General features: G+C 41.9%; 1 protein-coding gene across 2 annotated transcripts in view; it reads right to left on the reverse strand.

Moving 5' to 3' along the window:
- The window catches only part of TMEM63A (transmembrane protein 63A), a 45,201-nt gene extending 34,855 nt beyond the window's left edge, over positions 1 to 10,346 (reverse strand). Inside the window, exons 1-3 of one of the 2 annotated variants that reach the window (XM_051993406.1) lie at positions 10,180 to 10,346; positions 3,960 to 4,177; positions 29 to 225 (exon numbers count right to left, since the gene is read on the reverse strand). In XM_051993406.1, the coding sequence (XP_051849366.1) occupies positions 29 to 223 (195 nt within the window). In that variant the 5' untranslated portion in view covers positions 224 to 225; positions 3,960 to 4,177; positions 10,180 to 10,346. Of the gene's footprint in view, positions 1 to 28; positions 226 to 3,959; positions 4,178 to 9,974; positions 10,082 to 10,179 lie in introns of those variants that run through there. The other variant, XM_051993405.1, reaches the window with a different exon arrangement.
- Between the last annotated feature and the right edge of the window lie 449 nt (positions 10,347 to 10,795).

Below are 10,795 nucleotides of genomic sequence, written 5' to 3' on the forward strand. Positions count from 1 at the left end.
AAACCAGAGATAACTGGGCGCATCTCACCAAGAAGCAGCTGACATCTATGAGCAGGACAGTGGGAACTCCACCAAAGGTCACTCCCTGGAGCACAGTGCTGGTGTTGTTGACGGTGCTGTAGCAATACGTGTCATTGGGCTTATCACCAAGGCTCAGCCTCTCTCTGCTCCTGATCACCCCGGAGTGCCACAGGCTGAGGGTTGGGAAACTTGTCCCCTTCATTCCTGGAGGCCAGATGGGAAAAGAGGAAGAAAAAGGAAAAAAAACAAGGGTCAGAGTTAGTAAAGACGCTCCCTTGAGACCACACCACTGGTACCAGCATCTCTCAGGCTGCTGCAGGGCGTGGATGGCTCTTTGGAAGGACTGGTGGCTAAGCAGGAAGTCAGCTAGAGAGAAAGGGATTCAGAAATGCTATGTGCTTGGCAGCCTTGCTCGAGAATGGTTCCATTGTTTAAACAATTCCAGATTATCAGAAGGGTTGAGATAGCCAGACTTATTCTGGGTCTCAGTTATAAAACAGGTTCCCTCAAATACCATTTATCAAATGGAAATTAACTGAGGAATCCAGACCAAGGGGAAACATGTAGAAGAAGCTGCCAATGTCTTAAAAGACTCTAGACCATGGAATATGGGACCTGTGAACTTGTTTCTAAAAGTATTTTGGTAACCAGATTTTGACTTGTAATCTTATGGAATTTATATATTTAAAAACATTTTTCTGAAAAGGAGTCCATAGGCTTCACCATATTGCCAAAAGGAAAAAAAAAAAAGGAGCAGGCATTTATTACATGTCTACAGTGTTCCGGGCACTGTTAAATATTTGCAAATTTTACCTCATTTTATGTTTATGACAACCATGGGAGGAAGGTATGATTCTAATCCCCATTCTACAGATAAGTAAACTGAGGAAGACTGACATTAAGTAATCAGCCCAGGCTCATACAACTAATAAATATCTGAGGTTGCATTTGAATTCAGGTCTTCTTGACTCTGGGCTCAACGCTCTATCCACAATGCTAAGTTGCTGTCTCAAAAAAAAAAAAAAAAAGGATATTCTCTATGCAAAGATGGTCCTACAGGCTACCAGCAGGATAAAACAATATTTATGGGGGCCACAGGCAAGCCCCCAGGAAATATAAGGAAAATATATGAAAAAGAAATGAGTAGCAAAAAAATGGAGTATCATGTCCTTGTCCAACAAAACTATTTACATGATAAATGGAATCCTAGAACCACACAATCTAGAGCTAGAATTGGATCTAGATAACTTCTAAAATGACTTTAAAGGTTGTCTTTAAAGGCTCCATATTAAAGGGGAAAAAACTACTTCCTAAAAATAACTTCTCCAAATTGGAATAAACTGATTACCTCAGGAGGTGATACATTGGAGGACTTCAAGAAAAAGCTGGAAGAGGGATTAGATTTGGTCAATCTGGTCTCAAAGAAAGAAGTTGCAAAGAGACAATTTTGGAATGATCTAGGAAAAATCCCCCAACAATCAGAGCTGTCCAAAGCAATATAAACTGCCTTGGGAGATAATGGGCTCTCCCTCATTGGAGACCTTCAAACAAAATAAAGGATTGCTTGTGGCATATATAGACAGCAAGATGGACAGAATCCAGGACCTGGGGTCAGGAAGACTTCAGGTACTTACTACCAGTGTGACCTCTCTGCCTCAGGTACTTGGTACCCATGTAGTCTCTCTGAGCCTCAGTTTCCACCTCTGTAAAATGAAGGGCTTAAACTCCCTTCTAGTTCTATGATGCTATCATCCTATGAGGATTTCTTCTCAGGTATGGGACCGGTACTAAGGTACCTTTCAACTCTATAATTTGGCGATTCTTCAAAATTAAAGATGTTGCACAAAAATGAAGGCCCACGAAAAATTTTATATAGTATATTATATGGTGAGCTCACATTTCTATATTACCTTAAGGTTTACAAAATCCTTACCTCACAGATCTATGAAGAACTATGAGTGTTGTTTATGCAGGTGTAGAAACTGTAGCTACATCTGTGGTTCCAGCTACACTGTAATGAATGAAAACTCGAGACAGTTTTGAGTGATTTATAATCAATTTATCAATTAGGCTAACTAATGATCAATAAATTGATGGTCAGTGGTTTCTCTAGGTAACCAAAAACCCCAACTACAATGAAATGACTGAAATAATTTTTTAAAAGGAAATGTACCTGACAAAAGAAATCAAGCCCAACTGGTAAACATTTAAATGAGGAAATGAGCTAAGTCTCCAGGTCCATCTACTGAGAATGTGGCTTGATCAGGAGCCTCAGCTAACTTCAGCAATCTGGATGGGGAATTCCCCATCTCCATCCAGACCACTGATTGGTTTTCTCCTTCAGGAGCTGGACCAACCTAACATCCAAAGGAGGGGTGCAAGAACATGGGCTTATTTCTTAAGGACAAAAATTCATCTAGATTAGATTCTGCTTATACTCTAAACAAAAGGAAAGTTTCCTATCTGGGTGCAGTCCAAGAATTGCCTCCTAAGGATTAAGAAAGTCTAAGCCAATCAACCATGTCCTTCAGAGACTGGTTGACTGACCTATAGTGACAGGTCCCTAAATGAGAAAATAAGGGGGAAAAATCTTAATCCTAATTTAATAGTTGGTTGTTAATACAATAGCAAAATAATGTCTTTCACCACATGGTTCTTAAACACAGAAATACTCAGCCTTCCCTCTTATTTTTGCCCATGGCCTCAAATGCTTTTTTAAACGTAAATTCCAGAAATCTGGATCATTCAAACCAAGAACTTCTCCAACTGTCCAGGGAATAAAGGTCATTTAGGTACCAAATTAAAGCTTACAAAGTACTTAATATATGTTGCCTCATCTTATTCATAGTTCCAAGGCTGAATATATGGAGTGTGCCTGTGTACGTGGAGAAATATAAGGTAAATATGAGACCAAGTGGAATAATGTACATATAGTTCTTTGAAAACTTTAAAGTACAATTAAAAAAAAAAGGCTGTTATTATTGTTGATATTATTAACATGCTGAAAAACAACATGACATAGTGGGTAGAAAGCCAGTCTTGAAGCCAGGGAAACCTGAGTTCAAGTCCCACATACTGGCTCTGTAACTCTCAAAAGACATTTAACTGCAGTATACAAGGAGGATATCAACCTGCATTGGCAAGAGTTTCCTTATTAGGAAATTCCCTCTGCCAGTGAAATCCCAGGTCTAATCCCAACTCTATTTATTCACTTTTAGATATGTAGTTGTCGTTCAGTAATTTTCAGCCCATCTGACTCTTTATGACCCCATTTGGGGTTTTCTTGCCAGAGATATTGGAATGGTTTGCCATTTCCTTCTCCAGCTCATTTTACAGATGAGGAAACTGAGACAAACAGGGTTGTATGACTTGCCCAGAATGGATTTGAAGTCAGGTCTTCCTGATTCCACACCTAGCACTTTATCCACTGTACCACCTAGCTGCCTAGTATATATAAGTACATTAACCTCATTTTATAGAAGAGGAAGCAGTAAGGAGCAGTAAGTAGCATAGCTCCTAACTCTAAGCTCTCCAGGAGCAGAGACTAAATTGCTGGGAGCTCACACTCCTCAATTTCAAGCACTTATCCCAAGGCTTTGCCCAAACACTGTGGGCATTTCCATGCTTAGTGAATGACTTAATGAATAAGTTTAACAGAATAATTAGGAAACACCTACAAAAAAGGCCCCAAGCCCCCATTCTGGACACACACCCCTTTTGTATCATATGTAACTGTGCCTGAAGAAGCAGCTTAGCAAGGAAAATGGTTGTGTTCCTGGGACGATACACATGGACGTGTGGTTTAACGATTGGGGCCACAGAGGCTGAGTCTCCCTATGTCCTTTCACAATTGCCTCCAGTAAAAGATTCCAAACCAAATTCCCAAAGAGTTCCAATGCAACAAGATGAATATCTTTCCCCCTCCCCGCTATACTTACTGGGTGACTAGAATCACGATCCTGTGAAAATGGCCTCAGTTGGTGCCTTCTCTGGGGTTTGCCAAGGGAGCAAGGGAGGCGCACATTCTCTGTCTCTGGCTCACCACAGCTGAGCCTCCCACACTGCTGAAAGCTGGACTCCGCCAGGATGACAACTCATTTCCTGCAGGTCTTGAAAAACCAGAGTCTTGGAGATCATTCGGCAGTCATGGATTGCTCTGATAGAAATAGGAAGGAATGTCAAAAAGCCAGATCAGGGTCCTTGATGCATTTTCACGTTCCCTGAAAAGGTGCCCAAACATCTTTGAATTTAAGCCCCTAGTAGACTTTAGTTTTACCTGAGAGCCCACCCATATCAACTCTTTCCTCCCATTCCTACTCAACTACAACTATAAAAAAACTGGCTTGTTTTGCTTCATTTGCCCTGTCCCTCCAAAGAAAGTCCCTTGTGACTTTCTTCTTTGATCTACTTTCCTTCTTGTCCAAGAAGAGATAGTAGTCTAGGGAGGTGGCCCTTGAGGTCATGTTTTAATCCCCCAAAGGCCTCTTCCCTTGCTCCAGAAGGGAGAAAAAATCAGGAATAAAATAAACAGGAAAACATAGAATAAACAAAGAAAAAGAGACAAGGGGAGGGGAAAGATCAGAGACTTGGGACTGAGTGTTCTGCCTCAAAAGGAAGGTTTTCAATTGTTTTTTAATTGAATTATCACAGTTCATTAAGCACCTATATCACAAATACCATATTAGGTACTAAGGATACAAATACAAACATGAGACTGCCTTTTCCCTCAAGAGCTTCCATTCTACTGGGTGGGGGAACATAATATATTCACATATAAGTAAACACAGAATATAAGCAAAGTAAATGCAAAATGATTAGGGACAAAGGAGGAAATGAAGAAGTAAAGAAAATTAGGGGAGTTGGGAAAAGCCCCATGAAAGAAGTAGCACATGAGCTGGACCTTGAAGGGATTTAGGGATTCCAAGAGGATAAGGCATTTCTGAAATAGGAGATAGTTTGTATCAAAGTGGAAGAGTATGAGATAGAAGTTGTATACAGAAAACATCAAATAGAATGGTCTGACTGGAGTGTAGTTTATGAGTGGAATAATGTGTAATCAGTCTTGAAAGGGCTTTACATTCCAAACAAGAATTTGTATCTGATCCTAGAAGCAAAAGCAAGCCACTCATAAAACATCTTGTGCTGGTTCCAGAGGCAAAAGCAATAGTGCTGGTTCCAGAGGCAAAACAATACTGTGTGGGGTTGGTAATGCCCCATGCCTCTTTCTACCAGAGTTTTAGGAAATGAAGGGTACCCACTCCAACTTCCCCTTCACCTTCCTTCAGTCAACACCCAACTACTAGCCATCGGTACATTTCTTGATTCTTTTCTCTGGGACTAACTGCTTCTACTAGGCAATTCTACAGAGAATAATCTGGAGAGTTAAACTGACAGTACAATCCTGCCACTCTGGGACCAGAGGCTGGCTTTATAAAATAATCACACTAAGGGTACCCAGTTTCTTTTGAAGTCTAATGAAGTCAATAAAATACTATCCATCCTCAGTAGAGAATCAATGGACTCAGGCTGAAGGTTGAAGCATATTTTTTTTAAATTTTTCTTGTTCCCCCCCTCCCTCCTTTTTTAAAGTGAGGGAACATGGCTAGTGCAGTAATATATTTTACATCACATGATATGTATACTGGGTATTGGATTTCTTGCTTTCTCAATTGGTGGGGGAGGAAGAGAATTAATTTTTTTTAAACCATCACAACAAAGTTTCCTTTGATTAGCTTTGTAGCTGAGAAGTCATTTCAGGATCCATTTGCAGCAAAATGAACAATGTACCAAGGGCCACTGAATGTCAACTTCTTAGCCATATCCTCGCACTTCCCAGTTCAGTGCCCATTTAAATAATGACATTCTTGGTTGCCCAAAGTTGGTACAAGGCACACTGGTTCTCAGCAGACAGCTTTTATTATCTTGCTGGGCTGTCATAATCATAATGGCTGACATTTGTATAGCATTTACAATCTCTAAAACACTTTTGATATTTTATCTCATTTGAAGTTTATAACTATCCTGGGAGGGAAGCAGCACAGGCTTAAAGTGAAGGTTAATCAAGATTAGACCCTGGATATCAAACCCAGTGCATGTTCATCCCCATTCTTGGGGAATTCTGGCCCACAGGGAACATTTACATAAATGTATGTATATATGTTATCTTCTAGGTCAAAATATAACTTCTTCAAGGTGGGGGCTAGTCCCACTCTTGTTTTTGTATAAAATTCCTCAAGGAGGCAAGTCGTTCAGTGATGTCTGACTCTTCATGACCTCATTTGGGGTTTTCTTGGAAAAGATCCTGGGGTACTTTGCCATTTCCTCTACAACTCATTTTATAACTAAGGAAACTGAGGCAAACAGGATTAAGAGATTTGTCCAGGTTCACACAGCTAGTAAGTGTCTAAGGCTGAATTCCTACTCAGGAAGATGAGTCTTCCTGATACCTGTGCTCTGTCCAATGTACCAACTAGCTATTCCTCCTAGATTGTCCCTAATAAATGCCCATTCCTCCCTCCATTCATATCTTCAGCACCTAATACAATGCAACAAGCAACAAATTCTTTTTGATTGGGGATTGAAAACCTCAAGGGAGCAGGACTTAACTCTAAATGCCCACTTACCAGATGACTGGGACAGAGATGTGATGCTAAAGGCTATTAGCTTTGACACAGTGAACCAGAATCTAAGGCACTAGGGAAACTAGCCATGTAGGCACTTACTGCTGAGAAGTGTTCTGAGAGTATATTCTCAGAATATATGAAATTCAGAAAATTCTCAGAGAATATGTCTCACACTACAGTGGATAGTTCAATATATAATAAAATAAATAATAAAGCGGCACAGCACAGTGGAAAGTGTCAGATTTGGTATCAGGGAATCTGGGTTCAAATCCCATTTCTGGTTGCTTAATATTTATTCACTCTGTTTCCATATCTATAAAGTGAGGACATTGAACTAAATGATCTCTAAGTCCCTTTTAGCTCTAAAGCTATAAATACTACTGTCCTATTCTACCTAGAAATCACATTTTAAAAATACCTAGGACAATTTTTCCATTTGATCTCCATAATATTCCTGAATGAATTACCTCTGAGGAACAGAACTGAAGTAGGTAATCCAAGAAGATTGCTGAGAAAAAGTATAATTGATGTTAGACCCCAGCTGGCTCAGCATGTCTTATTCAGCATTCTTTCCAAGTACTGCTGTCCTTCTTAAATCAGAATCTATCTAAAACCCTGGATTCTCAGTCAAATCTTTACCAAAGTGAAAACTGCACATTTCAGTGCCTTTGGGGGTCCACATGGGTACATTACAAGATAACACACTGCATGGATTGACGGAAAGGGTACTGTGTTGGAAATTAAGAGATCTGAATTTCATTTTCAGCTCTGACAGACAGACTCACTGTATAACTCTGGTAAGTTATTATTCCTGAATCTGTTTCCCTCAACGCTAACATCAAACAACTAACCTTTCTTATTCCCTCCCAGAAAAACTATAGAAGGCTAAGCAGCTCAGAAGAGCGGCACTACAGAAACACAAAGATAATGTTTTTTTCTTTTCTCCCTACCAATTTAATAGAACAGTTAAAACATGAATATATGAAGATCAATTCTGATGGATGTGGCTCCTTTCGACAATGAGATGATTGAGGCCAGTTCCAATGATCTTGTGATGAAGAGAGCCACCTAGATCCAAAGAGAGGACTGTGGGAACTGAGAGTGGATCACAAATAGCATTTTCACTCTTTTTGTTGTTTGCTTGCATTTTGTTTTCTTTCTCATTTTTTTCCTTTTTGATCTGATTTTTCTTGTGCAGTAGGATAATTGTAGAAAAATATATTGAAGACTTGCACATGTTTAACATATATTAGATTACTTGCTATCTATGGAAAGGGGTGGGGGAAAGTGAGAGAAATTTGGTGCACAAAGTTTTGCAATGGTCAATGTTGAAAAATTATCCATGCATATGTTTTGAAAATAAAAACTTTAAGAGAGAGAGGAGAGAGACAGAGGGGGAGAGAGAGAAAGAGGGGGAAAGGGAGAGAGAACAATTAAGTCCAAGAAGTTCAATCTCTTGTTGGGGAGCTTAGATGCCATCTCCCTTAAAATCCTGTGACTGGGGAGCTCAGATAATTTTAGTTTAGTGAACGAACTCAGTCAATTTTGTTTTTTTGCAAAAGCTTCTCCATGGAGGATCCCTAATGGGGCAGACAGTCTAACTTCTAAAGGCACTTACTTAACAACCATCAGCTGAACTGTATGCAAATGAGCTAGACACCTTGAAAAAGGTGTTCCCAATAATGCCTTTTCTTTGGAGCTGGGACACTTTGTGCACACTTCAAACTTGTGGTCTGCTAGTAAAGGATGAGGGGGAATTACAGCTCCTGGTTTAAAAAAATCATTCCCTCAAGTTAAAGAAACACACAAGCATTTCCACAGGAACAGTTGACACTTGTGTTTTCTTCCACTCTCTGGAATAGGAACTGCCAGCTGGCCCAAGTTCATCCCCCAACTGAACACTGGACTGTATGATGACACTTCTAAGGGAAATGAGGATATGCTTTCTGTTCCTGCCTACACCCAGCCTTAGAAAAATTTCTTCAGATGTGTTGTTATTAAGGGGCCCAATGAACTTCCTGTGTTGGGAGGGACATTTTTATGAGATGCTTTCTGAGGAAGAAAGATTCCTTCTGGCTGTACTCCTTTTAGAATCTGTCTCTAACTTCCTACTGTTTACCAACACACTGTCCCAAGGAAGGATAGAGAGCCTTTTTGCACAGCCTCATTCAGCAGTCTGGGACCTGACTCACTCCCCCACTCCTACCCCCACTGCTTATTTACTACTTGGGACTTAGAGCAGAAAGTAAACATCCCATTACTATTTTGTCCTTGAAGGGAGGCATCTCTTAAAATCACCAGTCACCATAAGCTCTCTTGGTTTTGAAACCTTAACAGATTTTTCTTTCTTTACAATAACTTTCTTAGCCAGCTTTCAAGTCCTGTTCACCCCTTCCCAAGAAGCCAAACTAGTTACAGGTGGTTCAAATTCGGTAACTTCTCTATCTTTTGTTCCTTTCAAATACAGCGTGTCCCAAAAGTCTTAGTGCAGTTTTAAGCACTGTGGAATATAGTCTGCCTGTCTGTGAGGTTAAGCTCCACTGGTGAGCTCAGGCCTTTCAATAAGCAGTCCCTTGATACCTTTCCTGCCAAGTCTCCCAGTGGGTAGATGAACCCGATCAATCAGAAAGAGTTTATTAGCCAGTTAACAGACATAGGCTAAACTCTAGGAATATAAAGGAAAAAAACAATAGTCCCTGCTCTAAAGTGACTTACCTGCGGCGGGGAGAAGAGCAACGTAAATAAAAAGGTATCTAAATGATACAGAGTAGATGAAAGTGAACCTTAAAAGGGAGGGTTAGAAGCCTAGGGAGGAAATGTCAATTAATGGAGCTCCGGGATAGGCCAGTGAAGACTTCAGACACCAGCAGACCGAGAGAGAAAGGGGTACAGCCCCCCGAAGTGGGGGAGGAAGCAGGTAGTGAAGGGGAAAGAGGATCAGAAGGCGAAGGAGCAGAAATAAGGGCGGAAGAAAGGAGGCAGCGAAGTGTAGGGAAGTGAGTCCTGGGCAGGGAGTAAGGAATCCCACAAGAATGGAGTAGCTCTGCGCTGCCCCGAGGGTATAGTCGCGCTTCCCCCCCGGGGAGGGGCCTCCTTCGGTTTTTTTTTTCTCGTAGCCGAGATAGGAGGGCAATGGACACCACTCATCCACCCACAGTCCGGCCGGACTAAACAGAAGGCCTGGACCTGCCACGCCCGCCCCGGAACCGGGCACTTGACGTGGCAGGATTGGGGGAACGGTGCCCCCTGCCCAACCCAGCCCATAGCACCCCTGACCAGGGAGGCGAGGGGCAGCGGCGGCGGCGCCTCCCGACCCCTGTAGCCCTTTACCTGTAGCAGTGGCTCCGGTCCTGGCCCCGAGAGACTGCCGAGCTCTACCTGGTCCGGCCCAGAGGTGGCCTGACCACTTAAAAGTTACAAAGTGAAACTCAAGCACTTTCAATGCACATGCGCAGAGGCTCCGCCTCTTGCCCAATTTGGGCTTTCTGGTCACCCAGGAGGCTCCGCTCCAGCGATGCCCCGCAGCCCAACTCACCGAGCCACCTGCGCCCCTCGACTGTGGGTCCCAGATCTTCCTGTTGCCACCTCGCTTCCTCAAACCTCCTAGCTGAGTACTTCCTCTTCACTAAGCATCCCCGAGCTTCTTACTGACCTCAGAGAAAACCTCTGCTCCAAAAAGCTCATTTTTCAGACGGGAAAACTGAAGCTCCGAGCCGGGAACTGGCGAAGGTCCCAAAGGAAGTTAGCCAGCACCCAGCTTGTCTTAGGAGATTCCCACGTGGTCTGGGAGACGTAAAACAAATTCGCTTTCACCTCCACCCTGGATGGAGCTTTGGGTGGGGAAAAAGGAGGAGGGCGAGTGCTTGGATGTGGGGCCAGAACTAGGGGTAGAGAAGGGGCAGCTGCCAGCCTTTTTTTTTTTTTTTTTTTGGGGGGGGGGGGCAAACTGAGGAAATTATTGCCAGAGGAAGTGAGAGTATGGGAAAAGATGGAAGCTAAGGCAGAGAGACATGTATAGATACGCCTCTCAGAATTATAAAAATCAAATGAATTAAATTTATAAAATGCTCCTATAAATTCCCTCCTCTAATTATTTATCTATGATCACAGTCTGTAGGAGCAAAAGAAAAGATTGAACTTGGGTCTTTATT

Source organism: Antechinus flavipes, chromosome 4 (assembly GCF_016432865.1).
Source record: "Antechinus flavipes isolate AdamAnt ecotype Samford, QLD, Australia chromosome 4, AdamAnt_v2, whole genome shotgun sequence".
In the NCBI taxonomy this organism is placed as follows: Eukaryota; Metazoa; Chordata; class Mammalia; order Dasyuromorphia; family Dasyuridae; genus Antechinus; species Antechinus flavipes.